The 27964-nt window shown below is 40.4% G+C and overlaps 1 protein-coding gene across 1 annotated transcript; it reads left to right on the forward strand.

Moving 5' to 3' along the window:
• The first annotated feature begins 621 nt into the window (after positions 1-621).
• On the forward strand, positions 622-27964 carry srd5a1 (steroid-5-alpha-reductase, alpha polypeptide 1 (3-oxo-5 alpha-steroid delta 4-dehydrogenase alpha 1)). Its single transcript, XM_060824577.1, has 5 exons — positions 622-1076; positions 16182-16348; positions 23134-23235; positions 23328-23478; positions 27448-27964. The coding sequence occupies exons 1-5, from the start codon at positions 760-762 to the stop codon at positions 27512-27514; spliced, it is 804 nt and encodes a 267-aa protein (XP_060680560.1). The 5' UTR covers positions 622-759; the 3' UTR covers positions 27515-27964.

A 27964-nucleotide genomic window follows, 5' to 3' on the forward strand; every position in this document is an offset into this window, starting at 1 on the left:
TCCACTCCTTTGAAATATTTTGGAGTGTTCTCCTACATCGAAAGTGCCTCATAAACACATGTTGTTGCAAGATGTATTTGTCAACTTTTTGTGTTGGTGATGAAAGATATCTTTTAGTAAACCTGTTCGGCTGTTTTGGACTATCACCTGGTGTTGTGTGTGATTTTTAACTTTGTCTACCCCAGTCCAACACCGGCAGTTCCACATCGGGTGTGTAATGAGCTTTGACCAAGGGTCAGTTAGACTCGAAACGTCAGCTCTTTTCTCTCCTGACAGATGCTGCCTGACCTGCTGAGCTTTTCCAGCATTTTCTCTTTTGGTGTAATGACACACGTTTGGAGTGGCCCTTCTGGTCCAGAGGTGTGTCACAATATGTTGGGTATCATAACATTACCACAAGCATTTCATTCTTGGTTAAGTATTCTCAGGGAGCAATGCTGCAATGAACAAGAGGAGGAAGTTCCTGTTATGGCTAATTACTTTAAAGTGGCTGGGAACCCGGCTCTGCTCTCATTCGCTGCTGCTGGATTTTACAGGCCTCTTGCGAATTAACGTCACATTCTCGTTAAGGAACGCCGTTTAAGATTGGTTGATATCAAGTCAGTCACAAGCTCTCTGCAAGCCTTCTATTGGGTTTGCTTACTCTCATCTGGAAGCAGTGACAATATTTAACCCGCCTTCACCATATTTTCATTGTTGAAGTTTCTGGGTTGCCCTCTGTGTAGAGAAAGTCCTGCCAATTAGCAGTAATTCTTCATTATGTTCTGGCGGTCACTGTGCCGGCTAGTTTTGGGTGTGGATAATGACAGTGAATTCTTGCTGAAGTCGCTGTCCTGGCTCATGGTCTCGCTGGGGGGTGTCACATTCGTGCTCTTGAAGTTCGTCGACTTGCCGTACGGGAGGTACGCTTGCAGCAAGTTCGGTTTTCCTGTCAACGTGAAGATTGCTTGGTTCATCCAGGAACTGCCATCTCTGACAGTGCCCCTCTACCTGGTGTGTTTCAGCACTGACATTAACCCTCTGTCGCTTCCCAATCGCTTGCTTCTGGGAATGTTCATCGGCCACTACATCCACCGGTAAGAGGGGCAGGCTTCACAACCCACCTATCTCTCTGAAAACTGGCGGGCCAATAGTATTTTAGGGTTGCATTAAGATGCAAAGTCGTCCTTATCCCCCAGCAAAATCTGATTTACTGATCTCGTGTCTTTTTCGACATTACCATGAACTCAAGGAGACTTCTGGTGCTCAAAACAATAATCAAGTTGGTTCATTCATCACAAGACAGCAATTGATTATTCATCACTCTTTAATTTTGCATGCAGCAAAAATTAACGCATAAAACGAAATACTATAAACTAGCTGTTTAAAAAAAGTTTCAAAACAGAAATTGCTGAAAAATAAACTTGGAGTGTCTGTGGAGAGAAACAGAGTTTATGTTTCCTCAGAACGCCAAACTGTTTCTGATTTTCAGCACCATCAGTTCTATGGGGGCTTATTTTGCCCCAGCATGCATAAGGTGGGCTAACTGCTCATCTTCTGTGGTGTAACGATTCTCTGATTTTTGTTGCTGTTGTGATATTGCACAATTGGTCATTTGAGTGAGTATATTTTAAGACAAATAGGTTCTTGATGGTTAAGGGGATCAAAAGTTACAGGGTGAAAGTAGGAGAATGGGATTAAGAAACTTTTCAGTCATGGTTGAATGATGGAGCAGTATTAATGGGCTAAATGGTCTGTTTTTTTTCTGGTGTTTCTTCATGGTCTTAATTGTAGAACTAGTTTATCAGGGTCAGTGCAGTTGCACAGCACTACTTAGGAATTTGTTCTGTCACTAAAACCCTTTATGTTTGAATCAGTGATGCATGACTTTTCCCAAGGATCTTTACATTGAGACTAACCTCATCAAAGTGGAAATTCATCAATTGAAGTGATTTTAGAAGATTTCTATTTTAACAATGCAGTTTGGGGAAATTTCTGGCAGTTTTGTAGTTGGAATAATAACAAATCCTGCCAGTTTCACTGTCATAACATCACAGATGTACAGCATAAAAACAGACCTTTAGGTCCAACCTGTCCATGCTGATCAAATATCCCAACCCAATTGAGTCCTGCCAGCACCTGGCCCATATCCCTCCAAACCCTTCCTATTCCTATACCTATCCAGATGCCTTTTAAATGTTGCAATTGTACATAAATTCAATTCATTAACATCAATGTGTAGTGCAATGACTCATGGCTCATTGGAAAAATATTGGTGAGTTTAATATGTAGATTGTTTAAAGTATTAAAAAGATTCAGCAAGTTTGAAAGAACATGCAAGTCACCGTTCACCATGAATTAGTGGTTGATTTTTCACTTGCTGATTAATGATTGCCTCTTCACTATTCAAATATGCCCAAACTGAAAATGATTTGATTTTAACGTGGGTCTCTTCATTCCTGAGGAGCTTGATATTGACATAGGTGGTCAAAAACTTGCAATTCATGTTGTCACTGTTTTGTGTTTGGGTGATTGTACTGATGGAGGAAAATGGGTTGGAGGACTTCTTCAGATGTGTCATCTCTGTTCTCTGCCTCGCTATGTTGGGTATTGTGGATCTTTCTTATAGATTATCCTTGAAGCATGCTGAACCAGACTTCATGCTTTTTTCCACAAGGTCCAGTTTTCTGCAGTGTGTTCTCAAGAGAACTCTGCAATGCAGAACTTTTAGAAGTGTCTATTATTTGGACTGAGTTTGTTTACCCTCCAACCAAATGGGTTGGGAGAGGATTAGGCTATTAGACCCACCAATTCATGAAGTTCATGGCTAATCCAAATACAGGCTTACTTTCACTTTTTTGCATAATCCCCAATAATCTTTACCTCCCTTGATGGTGAAGAATCTATCTCCCTCTATTTGTAAAATTATTGAATGTTCCTGCCTCCACTGTTTCTCTCTGGGAGGGAGTTTACCGACTAAGGACCACATTGGAAAAGAATTATCACTTCCATATTAAATGGGGATTTCCCCCTATTTTATGCTGTATTCCCTTGTAGTCTCTCCATTAATTGGAAACATTCTTTCAGTATCCACCTGTTAAATTCCTTCAAGATTTTCTTTTCATTCTTGTAAACTCCAAATTGATTTAGACCCAACATATCCAACCTTTCCTCATAGGATAACCTCTTATCTGAGGAATCAGTGGAGTGAACCTTCTAGCTACCTAAAATGCAATCTGGCCTTTCTTAAATAAGGAAGCCATAATTGTATGAAGTACGCTACATGCCTACCTATGCCCTGTACAACTGCAGCAAAACATCTCTCATTATTGTGGTTCCGTTCGCCGAGCTGGGAATTTGCAGACGTTTCGTCCCCTGTCTAGGTGACTTCCTCAGTGCTTGGGAGTCTCCTGTGAAGTGCTTCTGTGATCTTTCCTCCAGCATTTGTAGTGGTTTGAATCTGTCGCTTCCGGTTGTCAGTTCCAGCTGTCCATTGCAATGGCCGGTATGTTGGGTCCAGATCAATGTGCTTATTGATAGAATCTGTGGATGAGTGCCATGCCTCTAGGAATTCTCTGGCTGTTTTCTGTTTGGCTTGTTCTGTAATAGTAGTGTTGTCCCAGTCAAATTCATGTTGCTTGTCATCTGCATGTGTGGCTACTAAGGATAGCTGGTCATGTCGTTTCGTGGCTAGTTGGTGTTCATGGATGTGGCTCGTTAGCAGTCTTCCTGTTTGTCCTATGTAGTGTTTTGTGCAGTCCTTGCATGGGATTTTGTACGCTACATTGGTTTTGCTCATGCTGGGTATCGGGTCCTTCGTCCTAGTGAGTTGTTGTATGAGTGGCTGTTGGTTTGTGTGCTGTTGAGAGTCCTTGTGGTCGCAGTAGTCTGGCTGTCAGTTCAGAAATGCTCCTGATGTATGGTGTTGTGGCATGTCCTCATTCCGTTGTCTTTCCCTTTGGCATCTGTTGATGAAATTGCGGAGGTATCAATTTTTGGCGAATACATTGTAGAGGTGGTGTTCTTCCTCTTTTTCGCAGTTCTGGTGTACTGCAGTGTGTTGTGGCCCTTTTGAACAGTGTCCTGATGCAATTTCGTTTGTGTGTGTTGGAGTGGTTGCTTTCATAGTTCAGGACTTGCTCTGTGTGTATGGCTTTCCTGTATACCTTCGTGGTGAATTCTCCATTCGGTGTTCTCTGTACCATCCCGTCTAGGAATGGGAGCTGGTTGTCCTTTTCTTCCTCTCTCCTGAATCGGATTCCTGTGAGTGTGGCGTTGATGATAAACCTGCTATCAAATTCTCATGGAGGACATCAGGTCTCTTTTTGCAAACCTTTCAGACCTTTTTTGATGTGGCACTTGTAGCAGACCTAGGTGCTGTGCCATTCAGTAGGTAATGGTTTGGTATAGTTTGGTTTTTAATCTTCAGCTTAATGTCCTGCTGCTTCTAAACATGATCGTGGAGTGGGATGTCGGTGGTCTGTTTTCTGGATGTGTGCACTAGTATTTTCATCAACCGTAATATTCCTACAATACATGCTGCCAAGGTATGAGGTGCTTTCTACAACCGACACTGGTGTCCTCTGATTTTGTCTGGTGCTTTATAGCTTATGCCTGGTACAGTTAGCAATAGGTTGGCTTTGGAGATGTTTTCCGCTGCAAAACAACATTAGCAGCCCTCAGGAATTCATTTGCTATTATGTGAACGTCTTCCTTTGCATGGTGGTAGGCCACAGCCATCAGTATACAGAAGTTGTCTGACTGCTGCCTCTGTAACTAATGCCAAAAGTTGCCTTGCTGCTACCTTCACACAAATAGTAGATCACTGTTAATTTTGTCAGGAGTGTCAAGACATTGCTAAATTCTCACTGTACTACAAATTATTCTTGCTGTTCATATTTTAGTCTATCACTTCATTGTATAGACTTTTCCTAATGATATGGTTTATGTTCCTGCAACACTACTCAAACTTGGAGACCCAAGAGAACATTTGGAATTGGTGTCTCGATCCTGCAGGTAATAAATTGTTAGACTTTAAATTTATTTCTCTTTTCCCCCCTCTCTCTTTTTATTTCTTTTTCTGATTTGTCACTAACACTATTTCCTTATGCATTTGAACTTCAGTGGTTAAGAAAAATGGATCAATGAACCCACTGATCATCAAGTATCAGATGCTATCTTGTCCTCACTATGTCACTGTAAATTCACATTTCTAAGACCAATAGTACAATTTCAAGAAATAAAACATTCCAGTACACATTTGCCATAAACTGCACTGTTTCATCATTATTTTTTTGTTGGGGGTGGGGGACACTAGCACAAGGAATTAAAGTAAGTGTCTTTAGCAACTAATAACACCATTCTGTATTTTACTCACAGATATTTGTCCCACTCCATTGTTCCCTTTGTTGAAACTATTTGGAAATTACTGTCATCACTTTGTCCCACGGCAGCAAATATTACAGTTACTTAATAGCAAAAAATGCAATTTCGGCATTCACCCAAAAGAAAAGCTCACGTGGAAGTTGCAGGTTCAACCTGAAATGGTGCCTGTCACACTTCGCCAATTTCCTTATTGAAATGATCACCGAATCTGGAATCACTTATCAACAGTGGAAAAATTTGCAGCACTGAAGGTGGTCACTCAGCCCTCGTGAATGTGTCATCGGATAGACCTAGACTTAGTCATACGGGTCCTTTGGCCCAATCTGCCCTTGCCACCAGGTTTCCTGACTGAATTGGTCACCTTTCCCTGTATTTGGCATATATCCCTCTTTAACCGTTCCTATGCATGAAACTGTCCAATGTCTTTTAAATGTTATAATTGCACCCACTTCCTCTGGCAGCTCATTCCATATGCACTGATCAGATCCCTTTTAAATCTTTTTTTCCCCTCTCTTAAATGTATGCCCTCTAGTTTTGGACTCTCCTACACTGGACAGAAGACCTTGGCTGTTCACTTTATCCATGCCCCTAATGATTTTATCAATATCTATAAAGTCGCCCCCTCAGCCTCCACCCAGGGGGAAGAAAATCTCAGCTTGTGCAGTTTCTCCTTGTACCTCAACCTTCCAGTGTCAGTCACATCCTTGTAAATCTTTTTTACACTCTCTCTTTCCAGTTTAATAACATGTCCCTATAGTAGGGTGACCAGAATTATATGCAGTACTCCAAATGTGGCCTTACCACTGTCTTGTACAGCTATAACCTGATGTCCCAACTCCTATAATCAATGCTCTGACTGATGAAGGCAAGCATGATGCCACTTTAAAGGAACAATGTACCTGCACTCCTTTTATGTTCTAGCTCTAGATCCTTAGTATTAAATATAATGAGGGTTTCTGACTCCAGCACCCATTTAAGTGTGAGTTCCAGACTCTCTGCATTTTCTCGGTAGGGAAAGAAAATCACTTGTTAACCCTCCCAGCGATTGCTTTAAATATATTCTCCCTGATTATTGACCTCTGCTTACAGATAGAAGTCCTCCTCTCGTTCCCTCAAACTTATATTTCGCTAATAAAAGATTTTTATTCATTTTGTTTCATAGCTTTTTTTAGTTTTTCTTTTAAGAAAAGAAATTGCAATTTTCTCTTTCCTAACTGACATTTTCTAACAAGCTTTTTGGAGGCCTATGATGAATGGCTGAAGTTCTCCTTAAATGTGAACTTAGAAGCATTAAAAAAAACTATACATGTTTTAAAGGGAGTTTTTACATTGTAAAAGCTTTTTTGCTAAAGGGCACACAGTTTTTCTTTAAAATGTTGTGCTTTCATTTTTGCATCCTAAACATGGTCAGCTCTGGAGAACATTTTTTTTCTGCCCAAGAATTTATTGAAGGGGAGTTGTTTTTAACTCCACTCCATTAATCAGCTAAGTGGTTGATTTTTATTTAAGGTTTATAAAGTTGATGTTGGGGGGTGGTGGATGTTTGCAGCTGAAAAATGGGAAGATTTCAAAAGCTGGATAAGAGTCTAGAGTCAGTATGTTCCTGTGAGGATGAAGAGCAAGGCTGGTGGTGTAGGGAATCTTAAATGACTAGGAAAATCGTGGTTTTGATCAAGAAAAAGAAGGAAGCATATGTTGGGGAGAGACAGCAGGAATGAAGTGAATTCCCAGAAGAATATAAAGTCAGTCAGTCGGAGTTTACTTCAGAGGGAAATCAGGAGGGCAAGATGAAGACATGAGATAGCTTTGGGTTTAAGGAGAATCCAAAGGGGTTCCACAAATACATTAAGGACAAAAGTGTATCTAGGGAAAGAATAGAACCCCTCAAGGATTAGCAAGGCTGCCTGTGTGTGGAACCAAAGGAGGTAGGAGTGATACTAAATGAGTATTTTGCATCAGTGGTTACTATGGAAAAGGATATTGAAGATGGAGAACGTGCAGAATTAAATAGTGACATCTTGGAAAAATCTCCATATTACAGAGAGAGTGCTGGATGTTTTTAAAAATGCATAAAGGTCATTAAATCCCCACGACATGATCAGGTGTACCCTAGAGCTCTGTGGGAAGCTAGGAAAGAGATTGCTGGGCCTCTTGCTGAGATATTTGTATCATTGATAGTCACAGGTGAGGTTCTGGAAGACTAGAGACTGGCTAACGTGTCACTGTTTAAGAAAGTTGGTATGGACAAGACAGGGAACTATAGACCGGTGAGTCTGATGTCGGTGATGAGCAAGTTGTTGGAGGGAATCCTGAGGGACAGGATGTACATGTATTTGAAAAGGCAAGGACTGATTCAGGATAGTCCACATGGCTTTGTGCGTGGGAAATCATGTCTCACTAACTTGACTGAGTTTTTATTTGAAGAAGTAACAGAATGGTGGACGTGATTTCTATGAACTTCAGTAAGGCATTCGACAAGGTTCCCCATGGGATACTGATTAGCAAGGTTAGACCTCATGGAATACAGGGAGAACTAGCCATTTGGATACAGAACTGGCTCAAAGGTGAAGACAGGGTGGTGATGGAAGGTTGCTTTTCAGACTGTCAGCCTGTGACAAGCAGCTGCCACAGTATTAGTGCTGGGTCCACTGCTTTTCTATTCATATAAATAATTTGGATGTGAACGTGGGAGGTCTGGTTAGTAAGTTTGCAGATGACTCCAAATTTGTAGATCTAGTGGTCAGTAGGAGGAGTATTCCTCTGATTACAACAGGATCTTGATCAGATAGGCCAACGGGCTGAGGAGTGGCAGATGGAGTTTAATTCAGATAAATGCAAGGTACTGCTTTTTGGAAAAGCAAATCTTAGCAGGGCTTCTACACTAATGGTAAGGTTCTGGAGAGTGTTGCTGAACAAAGAGACCTTGTAGTGCAGATTCATCATTCCTTCAAAATAGAGTCACAGGTGGACAGGATCGTGAAGGCATTCAGTATGCTTTATATTTATTGATCAGGGTATTGAATTTGAGTTGGGAGGACATTAGTTAGGCCATTTTTGGAACACTGCATGAAATTCTGATGGTGTGTGCGTGTGCGTGTCTTGCAAGGGTGTAGAAAAGTCTTACAAGGATGTTGCCAGGGTTGGAGGACTTGAGCTATAGGGAAAAACTGAGCAGACTGGAGCTCTTTTCCCTGGAGTATCAGAGGCTGAGGGATGACCTTAGAGGTTTATAAAATTGAGGGGCATGGATAGTGCAAATAACAGATCTTTTTTGCAGGTGGGGCAGTCTAAACCTATACAGAATAAGTTTTAAGGTGAGAGGGGAAAGATTTAAAAGGGGCAACTTGTTCACGCAGGGTGGTGTGTGTATGGAATGAGCTGTCAGAGGAAGTAGTGGAGGCTGGTAAAATTACAACATTTTTAAAAGGCATCTGGATGGGTATATGAAGAGAAAGGGTTTAGAGGGATATGGGCAAAATGCTAACAAATGGTACTAGATTAATTTAGGATATTTGGTTTGTGTGCATGAGTTGGACCAAAGGGCCAGTTTCCACGCTGGACAGCTCTGACTCTGTTTTGTACAATTTTTTTTTGCATTTATCATAAATTTTGCTTTAGATTATGTATGAGGTGTCATTGAAAGTTCCTTTTCTTTTTTTAGGCTTAATCTTATTTAGGGTATATAAGAGGGACAGAGTAATATGGCTCAGATTTAGAGAAGTGACGACACAGCAGGATCTGTTGGATAGATGGGTGACTGTCAAAAGTCCCCAGTGGCTATTAGTCTACCAAATAGGTATTCAGCTTTGATAATGTTCAAGGGGTTAGTCTCTCTGTGGCAGTCAGTTATTGGGCACAGCGTTTAACAAAATTTAATAGAACTATGCCCCTGACAGGAGTGATAGTCAGGAGATTGTGGCAGTGAAAGTAAATTTTAGGATAGTAAGTTTCTTTCCAGGTATTGGATTAAGGACCTTTCTAAGAGTTTCAAGCCTCTGTTAAAGGGGAGATTGAGAAGGTGGGAAGTAATGTACACATTGGTAAGAATGACATTTTTGGGTAAAAGATTAAAGCTTCACACAACAAATTTTAAGGGGTTAGATATATTTTTAAAAAATACTTTTTAAAAGTATTAATCTATGGTTTACTCCCAATGCAAAACTTGAATGAGGGAAGGAACAAAAGGATAAAGGAGAGAATCAATTGCAGAAGAGGTAGTTATTGTTCAGGGATTTGGATTTTAGACAATTGGAATCTCTTTTGGGACAGAAGAGGATGGGCTTGACCTGAGCTGGAAAGGGACCAAAATCTTAGCAAGAATGTTTGCTAATTCCATCAAGAGGGACATGATACTTGTTGGCGGAGCAGGTGGGAAGGTGGAGGTATTCGAAGTAGCAAGATTGATGGGGCAGGTTCTGAATCAGAGTATGTAGTAATTCTGAAGAACTAAATTGCACTAATTTTGATGCAAGGGGTCTTTCCAGAAGGGCTATTTGACTCTGTACGTTTAAAACATGGGATTGGGATGTCATAGCTATTACAGAAACCTAACTGAGAAATGGACAGAACTGGCAGCTTAGGGATAGGGGAGTCCAGAACGAGAGGGCATAGGTTTAGGTTGAGAGTGGAAAGATATAAGAGAGTTAGGGGGCAACTTTTTCACACAGAGGGTAGGACCTATATGGAATGAGCTGCCAGAGGAAGTGGTGGAGGTTGGTACAATTGTAATGTTTTAAAGGCATCTGGATGGGTATATGAATAGGAAGGGTTTGGAGGGATATGGGCTAGGTACTGGCAGGTGGGCCTAGATTGGGGTGGGATATCTGGTCGGCATGGACCGAAGGGTCTGTTTCCATGCTGTACATCTGACTCTATTAGATACTATAGGAAGGGTAGGAAAGGAGGTAAGTAAGGAGAGGGAGTAGCATTTTTGATTAAGTAATACGCTACTGTTGTAACTAGAGAAGATATTTCTGAAAAACCAATGAAAATAATAGAAGTAAAAAAGGCAAGATCATTTTAATGGGATTGTACTATATGCCCACTCCACCTCCAACCCCCCCCCCCCCCCCCCCCCCCCCCCCCCCCCAAAAATAATTGTCAAAGAGAAATTGAGAAACATGTAGGGAGATATAAGATAATAGTGGGGGGGGGGGGGGGTTTAATTTTCCAAATATTGACTGACTGAGGCTATCTAGAAGAAAGTGAGGACTGCAGATGCTGGAGATCAGAGCTGAAAGTGTGTTGCTAGAAGGGCTCATGCCCGAAACGTCGATTCTCCTGCTCCTTGGATGCTGCCTGACCTGACTGAGGCTATCATAGTATTAAAGATTTGGATGGAGAAGAGTTTGTCAAATGTGTTCAAGAAAATTTTTATCAATATGTGGATGCTCCTACTTGAGAAGGAACAAAACCTGACCTTCTTTTGGGCAATTAGGCTGGGCATGTGACTGAAGTAAAAGTGGGGGGAACCACTTTGGGTCTAGTAATCATAATTCTATTAGTTTTAAAATCCTTATGGAAAAGGAAAGCCTTTCATCAGAAGTTAAAGTTTTTAATTGGAGTAAGATAAATTTTCCTTGGAAGAGAAAAGAACTTAGAAAAGTTGATTTGAGTAGACTGTGTTTGCAGGTAACTGGATGTGTGACAAGAGTACAGAGCATTTTGTTCCTGTTAAAATGAAGATTAAGAAACAAACGAATAAAGATGGAGATTCTAGCCAAGAATAAAAGGGCATCTTATTTTAGATATCGACAACTTGGCTCAATTGAATCTTTTTTTTTTAAATCAATATAAAGAATGTAGGAGCATTCCTAACGAAATCAGGAAGGTAAAGGTGGGATTTGATATAGCATTGACAGATAAGACTAAGGATAATCCAAAGAGATTCTACAAATGCATTCAGAGCTATAGCATAAGTAGAGAGAGGGTAGGACCCCTTGAAGATCAGAGGTCATCTTTGTGTTGAACCCCAGCACATGAATATTTCAGGTCCATTTTACTGTGGAGGAAGAAATGGAGGCTAGAGAAAGCCGAGAAATGAATCCTTGCTTTAACAACATTTTCACATTACAGAAGAGGAAGTTTTAGGACGTCTTTGAGAATGTACAAGTGGATAGATCGGAGTCATGCTCTGACGTATCCCAGCATGTTGTGGGAAGGGAGGAAATTGCGACACCCCTTGCAGAGATTCTTACATCATCTATATCTATGGGTGAGGTGCCTAATGACTGGAGGGTGGCTGATGTTGTACTTTTGCTTTTGCAAGGTTGTATGGAGAAACCCAGGGAACTATCGATCCTGTGAGTCTGACTTCAGTTGTGGGCAAATTGTTGGAAGTGATTTTAAAAGATTGGATTAATGGACATTTGGAAAAGCAAAAAATTGATTAAGGATAGTCAGTATGATTTTGAGGAAAGTAATGTGTCTCAACCTTGATTTGAGTTTTTTGAGGAGGTTACCAAAAAGGTTGAGGGAAGAGCAGTGGATACTGTTTACTTGAACTTAAGTAAAGCCTTCAAGGTTCCACACGGTAGATAAATTCATAAAGTTAGGTCACATGGGATTCAGAGTGAACTTGCTGATTGGATATATGATTGGCTTAGCAGCAGTAGACAGAATAATGGTGGAGCGTTTTTTTTGTTTGGACTGGAGGCCTGTCACCAGCAGTGTTCCACAGGGATCAGTCCTGGGTCTACTTGTCATTTTATGTAAGTGATTTGAGATGAGTATATAGAAAGTATGGTTAGTAAGTTTGCAGACGACACCAAAATTGGTGGCATTGTAGACAAAAAAAGTTTTCAAAAATTACAAAGGGATCTTGATGAAACAGGTCATTGGACTAAAAAATGGCAGATGGAGTTCAATCTGAATATATGAGATATTGCATTTTGGTACACCAAAAAGGTACGGCTTATACAATTAATAGTAGGGCCTTGGGTGGTGGTTTTAGAACAGAGGGACCTTGGATTCAAGTATATAATTCTTTTGGAGTTTGTGCTGTAGATGGACAAGATGGTTTAAAAAAATTACAGATAATCTGAAAATGGTCACATGATTGATTGCAGGAATAGACGAGACTAGTAGGGTGGACAGAAAGTGATGGAAGGAATTAAATCCACAGAAGAGCATTGGACTACATTTTGGAAAGGATAAATGAGCAAAGGAATTACAAATTTTAAAATCTAAATTCCTGAGAAGTGAGGAGGAACAGAGAACGTTAAAATCCATGGCCGTAGATCCCTGATGGTAGTAGGGGAGGCACTTAGTGTTAAGGTTTACAGAATTTTTCCCCATATTAATTGTATCCCAGAGTATAAGAGCATGGAGATTTTACAAATACTGTACAGAATACTCGTTAGATCACAGCTAGATCGTGTACAGTTTTGCTCACCGTATGCTAGGCAGGACATGATCAGTTGATAGGTAGAGAAATCCTAAAGGACATTATTAGAATTCTCCTCCTTGGCAATGACAAAAGATTAAGTCAGGATTGTTTTCTTCGCCACAAGATGAGACTTGGGGACAATTTAACTGAGATCATGGTCTGAAAGTATGGCAACAGACCCTTTAATCCAAAACAGGCCATACCAGACATAATCCCAAACTAGTCTCACTTGCCTACACCTGGCCCATATCCCTCCAAACCTTTCCCAATCACGTATTTATCCAAAGTGTCTTTTAAATGTTCTAATTTTAAGCACACCCACCACTTCCTCAGGAATCCCAGTCCACATGGAAACAGTGTTTAAAAACATTTGCTCCTCATAGATTTTTTTAAAAAATCTCTCTCCTCTCTCTTAATACATACCACCTAGTCTTGAAATCCCCCATCACAGGGCTAATGAGAGTTCTGTTCTCCTATCTAAATTCCACATTTTATAGACTTCTATAACGTCATCTCTCAACCTCCTACATGCTCGTGAAAAAGTCCCAGCCTTTTTTTAACAAAAAAGCCTCAAACCTTCCATACCCAGCAACATCATGGTAAACCTTTTCTGAACCTTTTCCATTTTAATGTCTTTCCAATAACTAAGTGACCAGAACTGGCCACAGTATTCCAGAAGAGTCCTCAAAAGTGTCATATACAAACCTCAACATGACTTCCAACTCCTATACTCTCAGGACTGAGCCATGAGGGCAAGCGTGCCAGATGCCATTACAGATTATGGCATCTGTAATGTTAGGTAGTTCCCTAGATTTAAGTCTGAATCATTCCTATATATAAAATATGTAGAACAGTAAGAGGTCCAGTAGTGAGTCCGGTGGAGGCCCATCAGAAAGAACATGCGTCAAATATTATCCTTTCACTTTTGTTTTGCCTCCACATCAATTTTTGATCCCTGTTGGATTGAATGAGTTTTCATTGTGTATTAAAAGATCTGAAATTTGTGAAGCACAATCATGTAGAATAATGCAACTGACAACATCATATTCTGTCATTTTAATCACTTTAAATGGCATAATCAAGTTCTTCATCAAATTGTGTATTATGGTTTATTGACCAGCCTTTGATCAGAGGAAGAAATGGGAAAATAAGTCTCCTCTTTCTCTCCATAGATGTTGCCTGACCACCCCCACCCCGCCTCAGTATTTATGGCATTTTCCATTCTTTAATGTTGACCGCATGTGCTGTTTTTAAAATTGAAGGGAATGTGACTTTTTTCAAAATCACAAACCAAAGGTTTATTCCCCTGTAAAACTAGGGTAAACTCTTCCTGCATGTTCTCTTGCAATCTCAGCATCATTGTGAAGCACGTCTGCTCGTAGCATTAAAATAAAATTGGCTTGACACAGACTAAGGGTAACATTCAACTTACACTTTTAGGGCTCCAATTAATTGCAATTTCTTGTGTACTATCCAATTTTTATTTTGAACTGTAAAAATTGCTCTCATTCAATAAATGACAGATATACAGTCAGGAAAGGGAAGTCTTAACTTCCACAATGAAGTATTGATCAAAATATTTAGTTTCAGGGCATCATTTTGATTTTAAAACATCAATAAAAAGTATTTCATATAAAAAGTTATGATGGCTCTAGGATAGAGTTCCATAATGTACCAGTTGAGTTACATTGGCTGTATAGAATCCTTGTGCACAAAGCCTTAACACACTTAGGGTTAGCCTCTAATTAATCATCACCTTAGGTCAGGCAGGAGGACCAATGTTAAAGGTTGCACATTTGCAATGATGGTCTGTAGCATTGCTCTGAGTACTTTGTAACAACAAGATTCAATCTTCAGCTGCCATCAAGAAAGACATAAGCAGCAAGTGCTCACTGTTGCATTTTTGGCCAGTTGTAAATGCACCACCATTCCCACTGCCTGCCTTGTAGGTAGCAGCAGTTACAATGTTGTAAAATAAAAAGCCACTAAAGTAAGTTTGTGAGACTGTTACAGGATTATACAATTCACTAATCTGTTGGTGGATTTTGAAGACTAAACTGCTGTGACAGAAGGATTGTTTTTGATTTAAGTAATGTTTTGTAATTGTTGAAGGAGAGTATTGTGACAATAATTGGGCATTGGCTATACAAAAGTTGTGTTTTTCTCCAATTAGAAAAGTAGGAAATATGGATGAAGTTGCCTTGATTGCAGCCTGTAGACAAGCACTAAATGTTTTGGGGACATGGGGTGTGTGTGGGATTGGGAGGGTGGTGGTGGAGGTAGCATCCCTCATCCAACTGAACACCAGTTCAGCTGGAAGTGTTGAAGATCAAGTTTTAAGTGGATCTGAGATTCAAAATAGCAGGTCAATAACCAACCCAATGTGACTTTACTAAGTGGCATCACCACCTGCCAACTCTACTTGTTTCTGACACGTGCAAGCTGCATTTGAATGGACACACCTTCCAAGCACAGTGGTCTGTACACAGCACACTGGAGGAACCCATCTGGTTCTGTCGTGATACAGTTCTGTTAAAGGTAACTGGCTTAAATATTTGTTCAATTCACTCTATTCTTGAATGTTTTTGTGAATTTTTCATTCAAGGTGTAGCACACATGTTGTTTCTTAATGGGGGCAATTGTTTTTTTTTTGTTTAACTCCCTCATGGGGTGAGGCATTGTTGGCTAGGCCAGCATTTATTGCCCAGAGGGCAATTTAGAGTCACCCATGTTGCTGTGAGTCTGGAATCACATGTAGACCAGACCAGGTAAGGATGGTCGTTTCCTTCCCTAAAGGACATTAGTGAACCAGCTGAGATGTTACGACAATCGACAATGAATTCTGGTCATCATTAAACTTTTTAAAATTCCGTTTTGTTGAATTCAAGTTCCACTATCTGCCATGGCAGGAATTGAATCCAGATCCCCAGAACATCATCTGGGTCTTTGAATTAACAGTCTAGCAATAATGCCGCTAGGCCATCACCTCCCTTGCCCATGCATAAAATTGTACTACTAGCATTAAGCACAACAAGAACAGTCCTGTGTCTTCTACCCTTTCTGCAGGGAGTGACTAATTAGCCCATTCAAATTGTAAACCAAATTGCTTGAGAGCGCTTGGTGAAAGTGTTTGACCAGTGGGTTAGAAAAGGGTGCTCTTCAACGTCTACAAACGACTGAAGAAAAATTTAAACTTCCTTCCAATAATTGAGATATCTTTCAAAAATCGATTAATTAATTTTGATTTTAAAGTGTGAAGGAAGCAGTAAAATATTGACAATTAAAATGAAAAGCAATAAATACTCAGTAGTACATGTGAAAGCTTGAAAATGTTTGTGGTAGACCAGTTAACAAACTTCATGTTACTTTTTATTTTCGTTCTTCAAAAGAAAATTATTCATCGTCCTAAATAATTCTCTGTTCCTTACAGGTCCTTGATATTCCCTTTCTTAATCAAAGGAGGAAAGGCAACACCCTTCATTCCTTTCGCATTAGCTTTCACATATTGTGCGTTTAATGGATATCTGCAGGCTAGGTTCCTAAGCAAGTATGCCATCTACCCCTCAAACTGGATAACTGATCCACGCTTTCTCACAGGTAATGTTACTTTAATGTGAAAATGTAAACAGTCACTTGGTTGTCCAAAACCTGAAATATTGCTGAAAAAAGATTTTGGCGAAGATGTTTATCATGTGTCTGATCTCAGGAGCACAAGAATCTCCAATTTCAAGTGATCACAACAATTTATACTATAAAAGAAAAGGCTGCTGATTGTTCTACAAGTTCACTGTGATTGACCAAGGCATTACTATGGTGAAAGCAATAATAAACTATAGATTTCCCCAAGCTTCCCAGCAATTCAGAAAGGTGCAAAATGTTAGCATATTTCTTTTGTGTACAGAATATAGGTCCCTGCGTACGACTGTGCTACTTCTGGCAAGTATGGATGATCCATGTTATAAACTGAACCAGTTATCATGAATGGGTTGCTTGGATAGATGTCAGCATGCTTGTTCAGCAAGTTCCATCCAACTGTGAGACCAGTGAGGTTTGTGAGCGTAGTCAAGGAGTGATCAGTGAAGCATTGTAGGATGACTTTTTTAAAACAGGATTTGGGTTTTTAAACTTCCAAATTTTCTTTGGTAACCATTAAGGTAATTAAGTCAGACATCTAAATTGTCTGACTCTCCCTTGAGATCAGGATCGTGCAATTGAATCATAGAATCCCGATAGCAGAGATAGAGGTCATTCAGCCCATTGAGTCTGCACTAACTCTCCAAAGAGCATTCTATCCAAACCCATCCTGTAGCCCCACCACTATCATGGCTAATCCACCCAGCCTGTAAATCCTTGGTCACTACGGGGCAATTTAGCATCGCCAGCCCACCTAACCTGCCAGTCTTTAGACTGTTGGAGGAAACCAGACCATCCTGTGGAAACCCACACAGACATGGGTATAACAATGAAACTTCATGTGATGTTGCCTGAGGGTAGAATCAAACCTGTGTCCCTGGCATTGAGACAGCAATGCTAAACACTGAGCCACCATGCAGCCTATTGGAAGCTTGTTTCCTGGGCAATTCCAATCAAATTCATTCTGTTGGGTCGCGTGTGGTTCCAAAGTGCAGTCTATTACAGTAATGACCATTGGACGTTCAGAGTCGTACGTTTTGATTCTAAAAGCCAGTCACTGGAATGTGTCGTCAGATGGAGGTTATGATGTGGTTTGCTTGCCTTTATTAGTCAGTGCATTGAGTGGAGAAGTTGGGAGGTCATATTGCAGCTATAGAGGACATTGGTTAGGCAATTTTTGAAATACTGCATTCAATTTGGTCTCCCTATTGTATGAAGGATGTTGTGAAAGGGTTCAGAAAGATTTACAAGGATGTTGCTATAAGCAGGCAGGGAAAGAGTTAAGTTGAGTTTTGTGAAACAAGAGGTTCAGCAGAGCCTAACTTGGATCAGATACAAGCTTGCAGTTAACAATGGGGTGCTGGAGGCAAGGGTAATGGGCTAACAAGGTGGAAAAGCAGTCATTATGTAGAGCCATTTAACAACATTGGAAACATTACAGTATGCAAGGTCAGCTAACAAGAAGGAAAGTATCTATTGTATGAATCCGGTTAACAATCATTGATTGTAACGGTCACACAATTAATATGCATGTTGCCTTATTTGGATGCTCCTCCCTATAAAATGGTTATGTAGTTTATTGAGAAACTCTTCCTTCAGGAGAAGAGCATTAATTGTGTGTCTGTGCACATGGGCAATCGTTCTCTCTCCCTCCAGAGCCTGGAATAACGATGGAGGTAAAATTGTATTGTCTCAGCATTTTGCTTTGTCGGCGGGGGGGTGCAGGGGCAGATGGGGTTGGAAAATGGGATCACCACTAGGGCTGGAGGGTTTGAGCTATAGGGAGAGGTTGACTAGGCGGGGGCTGTTTTCCCTGGAGTGTTAGCGGCTGAGGGATGACCTTTAAGGAGGTTTATAAAGTCATGCGGGGCTTGGATAGGGTGAATAGCCAAGGTGGCTTTTTCCCTTTTTGGGTGGGAGAGTCCAAAACTCAAGGGCATAGGTTTAAGGTGAGAAGGGAAAGATTTAAAAGGGACCTAAGGGGCAGTTGTTTCATGCTTAGGGGGATTTTTAGATTAGATTAGACTTAGTGTGGAAACAGGCCCTTCAGCCCAACAAGTCCACACCGACCCGCCGAAGCGCAACCCACCCATACCCCTACATTTACCCCTTACCTAACACTACGGGCAATTTAGCTTGGCCAATTCACCTGACCCGCACATCTTTGACTGTGGGAGGAAACCGGAGCACCCGGAGGAAACCCACGCAGACACAGGGAGAACGTGCAAACTCCACACAGTCAGTCGCCTGAGTCGGGAATTGAACCCGGGTCTACAGGCGCTGTGAGGCAGCAGTGCTAACCACTGTGCCACCGTGTATGTGGAAGGGGCTGCCAGAGAAAGTGGTGGAAGCTGGTACAATTACAACAATTTAAAAAGCATCTGGATGGGTATATGAATAGGAAGGGTTGAGAGGGATATGGGTCGGGTGCTGGCAAATGGGATTAGATTAATTTAGGATATCGGTCAGCATGGATGAGTTGGCCTCCAGGGTCTGTTCTATGCTATACAGCTCATAACTCTGTCTTCTCCAACTGTCAGGGACTGTAAAACCTCACTGATTTATAGCTTCTTGCCTCTTGCATTTCTAAATGCAGCATCTGTAAAGGCCCATCTCCACTTTGCTCCCTCTCCCTCATGCACTATGCCCTTCTCTGTAATTGAGAAATAAACCGGGGAATGCTAGGTCAATGCAGCTCTTCACTGCTGGTGGTAGCATACCATAAGGAGTGTTACTTTAAAGCAGGAGCACCTTTCAGCATCCTAATTCCACACTGGACACCAAGCATCTCCAAGTTCCATCTTTGCAATGTATTGGGTTCTTATTTTTGAACGTTAAGGCTAAGCACCATCTTGTATGTGATACTTTTCTAGTTGTTTCTCCAGGGCCCACTTGGTGTTAGATGGATGAGGATAGCCACCTTCCGGTCTAACTAGAAGAGTTCATTTTATAAATTGGGCGGAGCAGACAAACTGTAAAAGGAAAAGTGTGTTTGACAAATTATTTAGGAACTGTCAGGATGGAATGAGTTGACTAGATAAACCGGCACCAGGATATGAAGTTTGTTTGACTTTTCGTTCTATAAGATGCCACATAAAAGCGTTAGTGCACGAAATAAGGGTTTGTAGAGTTGTGTATATACCAGTTTGGATGTAGGATTGATTAATTGTAACTAAGAGTTACTCCCTTTTTGTTATCAGACTTGTGAATGGTTCCATCCTGTATTAGAGTTGCTCTTTCTCTGCGCCTTTGTACTTATGTAAGGTATGATTTATGTGGTTAGCATGCAAAACAATACTTTTCACTGTATCCTGGTGCACATTACAATAATAAATAAGCAAAGAGTGAATAAACAGGGAGCTCTCAAGTTGACAGTTTTGGGGTTTCAGTTATTTACAATGTTTATTGATGATATAAAGTAGGTGGGATTTAAGCTGTCAGGAACTGAGCTTGCAAAGAGAAATAAACAGGCTAAGTAAACAGTGAACACGATGGCCAACGGAGTGGACCCTAACCCCCCAAAATTTGATTAGCTGCACCATTCAATACAATTGTGGGTAATCTTGTGCTTCAACTCCACCTGCCTGTGCACTCTCCTCATTCTTTGGAACTGCAAAGATAATAGACCTAACCTGCTCAGTCACCCCTCACTGGCCAATTCTCTCATCCCAGGCACTTTTGAACATCAACTCTATTACCTTCAATGGAAGTATGTCCATTCTTAAATATGGAGACCAAAGCTATGTGCAATATTCTAGGTGTGATCTTACCAAAGCCTGAACAACTATAGCATAACCTTTTTTAAGTCTTCTGCTGTCCATCTCTAACTCTATGATGCACTTACGGTAAAGCCAACTTGCCTTCTGCATTCCTTATTGTTTGTTATACTTGCATGCTGACATTGCCTTCCTTGAACATGTAAAGCTGAATTGATTTGAATATCATTATTTATAAGTTCCACACCTTTTTTTAATAAAAGAGTTCTCACAGGCAAAGTGAATAAACTTGCACTTTGCCGCATTGTACTCCACCTGGCGGCTTTTCCACTGTATTGAGCTGCCTAGATATTATTTATCCTAAGTATCTTGATTCCTATCCATTAAGCAATTCTCTATCCATGTGAATCTATCCCCACCAAAGCAAGTCATATGCATTACCCTTGTCATCAAAGTGTGGCGCTGGAAAAGCACAGCAGGTCAGGCAGCATCCGAGGAGAAGGAGAATCGACGTTTTGGACATAAGCCCTTTGTCAGGAATGTTCCAGATTGAAGAGCTTATGGCCGACGTGTCGATTCTCCTCCTCCTGATGCTGCCTGACCTGCTGTGCTCTTCCAGCGCCACACGTTTTGACTCTGATCTCTAGCATCTGCAGTCCTCACTTTCTCCACACATGCAGTAACCTGTGGATTAACCTTTTTTTGTGTGATGATAACATATTGAATGCCTTTTGGAAGTCCAAGTATGTGTGTTGATTCTCTTTTATCAACCAAACTAGTTAGATTCTCAAATGAATAAACTTAGACAGACTCACTCCTATTGGATGTCTGGTCGGTCTGTCTGTCTGGTCTGTCTTCTCTTTTAAACACCAAGGATGTAGGCCATACCCACCTGGAGATACGTTGGATTTTAGCCCAGTGTATTTTCTCCCTAAGATGGGGAATTTCAAGACTAGGTGTCACGTTTAAGATGAGATTTTAAAAAAGATTTGGAGGCATTGTTTTACACTGCGGGTAATTCATGTGTGGAATGAACTTCCTGAGGAGGCAGGTAAAAATTACTATGTTTAACAAACATTTGGATGGATATATGAATAGAAAAGCTTTGGAGGGATGTAGGCCAGGAGCAGGCAGGTGGGACTAGTTTAGTTTGGGATTCTTTGGCATGGACTGGTTGGACTAAAGGGTTTGTTTCCATGCTGCATGACTCTATGCTAATATTAATACTTTTAACTTCACTTTCATTGATCCTGAGGTTAGCCTCAATTCTAGTAATGTTATGAAGTGCAAGGTTAGTCACTTTAGAAGAATGTTACAAATCACACAACAGCAGGTTATGGTCCAACAGGTTTAATTGGAAGCGCACTAGCTTTCGGAGCGACGCTCCTTCATCAGGTGGTTGTGGAGTTCTGAAAGCTAGTGCTTCCAATTAAACCTGTTGGACTATGACATGGTGTTGTGTGATTTTGTAACTTTGTACACCCCAGTCCAACACCAGCATCTTCAAATCATGACTACTATTAGAATGTAACTTTTTAAAGAGGCATAAAACATTTTAAATGTTGATATTCAGTGGAATGTGCAATGTGTTTGTGGTCGGAACATGAGGTATGTGTTCAGGTGCATCAGACAATCTAGAAGGCAGAATACGGTGTGCAGATTTAGCCACGATTTTAGGAAGGATGCACACTGGGAATAGTACAGCAAGGCTTATAAAGCTGTCATTTGGAATGTAGGATTGTCCTATGATTAAATATATTCCAAGAATAAGAGGAGATTGTATGTATGGAAACCTAGATTCTGAAGGAGCCTGGGATTATATTCAGGTGGTTTTTCCCCTTGGGCAAACTCTGGTTCAGCCTCGAGCAAAAGGACAATAATTTAGGACTTGGGTGATGGGACTTTTTTTTCACTCAGGGTTGTGAATCCTTCCTAATTCCAGCATATTATTCTGTCATTGAACATGGTTCAGGCTGAAATAGAGGGATTTTGGTCTCAAGAAATTGGAGAGTATGGGGAGAAGAGAGAGAGTGGACTTGAGGTAGAAGATTTGCTATGAATACTCTAGTGATGCAGCTTTGAGAGACTGAAATGATTTTCTGATTTCATGGGATGTGGGCGTCACTGGCTGGGCTAGCAATTTCTCATTTTCTAATTGCCCTGAGAAAGTATTCATGAGTTGCCTTCCCAAACCACTGCAGTACATGGATGTAGGTGTGTCCATAGTGCTGTGAGGATTTCCTGCACTTTGATCCAGCAACAATGAAGGACTGTGATATTGTCCAAACTTGGGATGGTGTGTGATTTGGAGGGGAACTTTCAGGTGGAGCTGTTTCCATGGACTACCTGTGTTTTTCTAGGAAACTCTAGTCCACCTCCAAGACAATTTAAAATTTCTACCTGTACCATTCCTAGATTTACTGAAGTGACATTACCAATAGGACTTTGTTCAACTTCATAAATACTTGTAAATTATAGTGTACTTTGCTTCATACCTGGTACAATTCTTCTGCATTTTCTTGTGACTTTTCATTATTGTAAAACAAACAAACTTTAAACACCTGAGAAAGTGAGTATTGCCGATTGCTGGAGGTCAGTCAACTAGTGTGATGCTGGAAAAGCACAGCCAGTCAAGCAGCATCCGAGGAGCAGGAGAATCGACGTTTTGGGCAAAAGCTTCATTCCTTTTGCACGAAACGTTGATTCTCCTGCTCCTTGGATACTGGCTGTGCTTTTCAAGCACCACTAGTTGACTCAATCATAGAAACCCTACAGTGTGGAAACAACAGGCCCTTCAGCTCAGCAAGTTCACACCAACCCTCAGGGTATCCCACTCAGACCTGTTCCCCAATGCGTACCCCTGACTAACGCATCTAGCCTACGCATCCCTGAACACTATGGGCAATTTAGCATGGCCAATCCACCACCTTTTTGGATTGTGGGAAGAAACCAGAGCACCTGGAAGAAACCTTAACTTTAAACAGTTGAGAGAACTAAGGAAGCACTTATTAACTGCAACCTCTTTATTTTTAGGCTTTGCGCTCTGGTTTTTTGGACTGTCGGTAAACCTACATTCTGACCATATACTCCGAAAACTACGAAAACCTAATGAAACAGGATATAAGATCCCACATGGTGAGTGATTTTTATAGAACAAGACCTGTTCAGCCTTTAAGAAAGTTTTTTTTAATTTTTTTTTGATCAAAAATTTCTCTGGTGTTTTAAAGGGGGAATGTTTGAATATGTGTCTGGCGCCAACTTCCTTGGAGAAATAATAGAATGGACTGGGTTTGCCATAGCTTGCTGGTCACTGCCTAGTGCAGCATTTGCAATATTTGGATTTTTCATTCTTTCATCTCGGGCGACACAACATCACCGGTAAGGTTCAAGATAAATTCAGTATCCAGTCTGTTGTTTAACTCACATTTACTTTCAACATGGTAGAGGGATGCAATAGCAGGTGGATCTACAAAGGGGAAGATGCAACTTTGGTCCTCCCTAGCCTTTTCGGAGTTCTTGAACATAGCGGCTAATGACTTGGATAAGAAAAGTGAATGTACTCTCGCTAAGTTTGTGGATGATCCAGAAATAAGTGGGAAGAGCAAGTAGTAAGGATGATACAAAGAGTGCTCAATGATATAGTCAGGTTAAGTGAGTGGAAAAAAGCTTGGCACATGGAATATAATATTGGAAAATGTGAAGTTGTGCAATTGGCAGAATTAGTGGAACTGAATATTTAAATTGTGAAAGACTGCAGAATAGCAATTTGGAATAAATCACAAAAAGCTATCATACAAGTTCACTGGGTAATGGTAAAGGCAAATGTCAGAGGATGGAATGTAAAAGTAGGGAGATTTGGCTAAAACTAGACAAGGCGCTAATCCAGACCACAGCTGGAATACCATGAATAGGTTTGGTCCCCCTAATCTAAAGAAAGTTATATTGCATTGGACATAGTCCAGAAAAGGTTCACTAGACTGATACTGGGTACAAAGGGATATCTTGAGAACTTGTGTAGGTTGGGCCTGGGATCTTTGGAATTTAAAAGAACCTCAAGATTTTTAGGGGACTTGACAAGGTGGATGTGGAGAGATTCTCTCTCCCCTTGCAGGAGAATCTAGGACCAGAGGACACAATCTCAGAATAATGGATTTTGTGTTTAAGACCGATATGGAAGAAATTCTCCTGTGGGGAGTGCATCTTTTGGAAGTGTTGACTACTGAGGGCAGTTGAGCCTGTGTTATGTACACTCAAAGATAAACAGACGTTTTTCTGGGGAAGACAGACAGGCAGGAAGCAAAATCTTTCATTGAATGGCAGATCAGACTTAATAGGGCTGAATGGCCTACTTCTACCCTCGTCTTGTGGTCTTTTAGAAGCCTAGTTTGCAGATGAGCTGGAGACCAGGAGTATGTTTGCAATTTCCATATGTATGTTCGGAACTTTTAGTTAAGCTACGTTTTGGTTTAAGTACCTCATTAGAAAGGACACCTGAAGCTGCTGAAAGCATGCCATACCTCACCATGAACTCGAGGATGAGAAACTGTAATGAGGTTATACCGAAGGTTCTGAGATTACTTCAACTGCAACTGAGGGACTGACGAAGGAATTTTTAAAGGAGGATTTAAAATTATGAAATTTTTAACTTCACGTTTATTTCCTTGGGATTGAAACAATGATGAGGAAATTATTCTGAGATTGAAGGCAAGCTTTTTTAAAGGATTTTTTAAAAAGTGCTCAATCGAGCATGGAAGTATTGTGACAGAGCTCATGTTAGATCAATGTTTGAAGAATATCCCAATGATTGCCTCATTGTCCTTCTGAATTTTCTAAAGTTATGAAAGTTGATGTTAACCCTTAGTTGCCCATTGATTTGACCAAAACATTATAAATGTGCCAGTGTAAGTTTTAACATTTGAAGTGTAACTGTTTCTATACTGTTCCTACCTGGCAGCTGTGTTGTTTGTTTTTTTTTGATGATTGGTTTAGCATTATCTTGACACCACTGTAGGCAATAAGTCAGCTTATACCTCTTTATCAACTTGGGTATTCTCCAGGCTCTGTTTAATTCCTCTGCTTTTTTTTCCATCAGATTACGGGTTGTGTGCATGAATGCAGTGTAGGTCCATTGTTTTGACAAATCTTTAAACACTTTTTTCTTTTCATCCATGGAAAGGGTGCACAAGGCGCATGCCAGGATCAGCATCAGGCATGTGCAAAAAACTGTTGAAACTAAAAAAAAGCTGAATACCAAACACTGGAGGCTGCATATGATGGATAGATACAAGTGACCCCACAATCAATGGATCAGACCAAAGCACTACAGTCACTCCCATATCCAATTGAGTGGTAATGGAAAGTGAAACAAAAAACAGCAGGTGGTGTAAAAAAATCCCCATCCTTTAACAAGCTGGAAATCCAGCACATCCATGCAAACGATGGGGCTGAAGCATTTGCAACAATTTTCAGCCAGAAGTGCCAAATGGAGGTCCAATTCTGCCTCCTGAGATTCTAGCGTCACCATTACCAGTCCTCAGCCCATTTAATTCACTTCATTTGATATATTTTAACCCTGCTAATCATTTCCTCACCAGCATGCTCCTAATCATCAGCAAGGCATTCTGAAAGCACCAGAAACTGATCTGGACCAGTGTTGTATACGGCTGTCTATATCTGAAGTCAATAAGGCTCTGGGACCGCTTGAGATGAATCTAAGGATATAAAGGGAAAGATTGGAAATTGCAGACACACTCACTCACTAATTTCTTAAAGAATTGTTTGACTAATTTAACTACTTTGTTGAAGAGGTAAACAGAGGGTTGGTGATGGTGATGGTGCTGATGAAGTGCACGTGGACTTGGTAAAGGCACTTGCTACAGGGCTGCACAACAGACTTGTAACTAACATTGTAGCTCATAGAACAAAAGGAACAGTAGCAAAATGGACTATAAATCAGTTACAGGAGACTGAGAATAGTGGCTAATGGATGTTTCTTGTGTTTATAGGTTTTATGGAAGCAATCTTCAAGGCTTTCTGAAATATTAATGACCTAAACCTTGGTGTACAGGGAAACCATTTCAAAAGTTACACCTAATATGAAACCTGGAAACATTGTGAACTGGGAGTTAGTATGGAGTTTCAAAGGGGACCAAGTTGAAGTGGGTGTACAGGTACCAGGTTCATGTTTAATGCAGTGACTCATTTTGGTAGAAATATGAAGTGACAATATGAAATAAAGTCTAAAATTCTGGATGAGATCCAGGAGCAAAGGTATCTGGTGTATATTTGCATACGATAGTAAATGTGGCAGGACGAGTGAGGAGTGGCTAATAAAGCATACAGTGCTGTAGACTTTAGGGACAGAATGCAAAGCTAAGGAATTATGCTGAACTTGTACATGAAATCAATTTGGTATTGTATCAAGTTCCAGATGACTTAAAAAGGGGTGATGTATTGGAGAATGGTTATACTGATGAAACATTTCTATTGTGAAAATGGGTTGGAGAGCATAGGACTGTCTACTGTTCAGAATAAAAAGCTGAGGAAATCTGGCAAGGATGTTTAAAGTCACAAGGGGACTGGACAGAGGAGATAGTGAGAAACCACTCGTAAAATACTCTGAAATGGAAGAACAGGTTTCAATGCCACTAATGTTGCAGACATGTTGGGCTGAGTGGACTCCATTGTTATAATAATTCTGACAATGTGATCCCATCTCAGAGAAGCAGCTGCTTGACTGACACCCCATTCTTCAATTTAATCATTTGATTATCTCCACCACCAATGCACCAATGGCAACAGAGCTACCTGTGCACAAGATGCATTGTAGCAATGCACCCAGGCTCCTTTTGACAACACCTTCCAAATTCTCGACCTCTACCACCTAGAAGGACAAAAGCATTTGATGCATAGGAACACTAGAATTTGCAAGTGTCTTCTGCCCCTACCCCTAAAACCCCAGCACCCATCACCCTTGTGACTCTATTGCCATTCCTTCACAATTACAGGATCAAAATCTAGTAACTGCCTCCTCAGCAGCACAAGGTATACCTTCAGCAACAGGAGTACAAAAAAACAGTTACAGATGAGCAATAAATACTGCCCCAAACAACAACAACACATGTCCCAAGAAATAATTTTTTTAAAACTATGACCTATAGGTAATACCAATCTTTATCTGACTCTAAACTAATTTAATAAACTTTTAATCAAACACAGACTTTACTGTTTCAGAAATGGAGAGAATAATAGTCAATATTATTAGATTGCAGAAGTAAAATTCAATAAGTTAATGTTTTGAAATTTGTATTTATTCATACAAAATGTATTTTATTTTTCTCATTACAGATGGTATCTGGAAAAATTTGAAGATTATCCTAAGTCCAGAAAGGCCTTAATACCTTTTGTGTATTAAAATAGCAAATATTTAGAAATGGTTAGATTCTTCACTGGAAACGTCATTGACCAATGAGACACTGGTGTACATACATCTGAGATCAGAACTAAGTCCCATTAAAATCTACAACTTGTCAACTTCAGTATAAGAGCCCATTAAACTGCAGGAACAATATTAAACACTTCTGTAGAACTCCTCTGACCTGTTTAGTCAACTTTTACAAGTGTGGAATCTCACTGCTTTAGGGTTAAATAACTTAAAGAGCCATTTAAATTTAAAAAAAAGTCTGTAGTCTTTCTGTTCAATCTTATTTCTTTAATGCAACCCCCCCCACCTCTCAACATTATTTCTCTTTTCACCTGTTCTGACAATGTCTGAGTTTCTCTTTGGCATTCCATGATTCAAAGTCTCTACTCATTAAAACTCTTTGCATCTGATTGTGGAATTAACAGTTGCTTGCTGCTTTTA

This window comes from Hemiscyllium ocellatum, chromosome 5 (assembly GCF_020745735.1).
Source record: "Hemiscyllium ocellatum isolate sHemOce1 chromosome 5, sHemOce1.pat.X.cur, whole genome shotgun sequence".
NCBI classification, from domain to species: Eukaryota; Metazoa; Chordata; class Chondrichthyes; order Orectolobiformes; family Hemiscylliidae; genus Hemiscyllium; species Hemiscyllium ocellatum.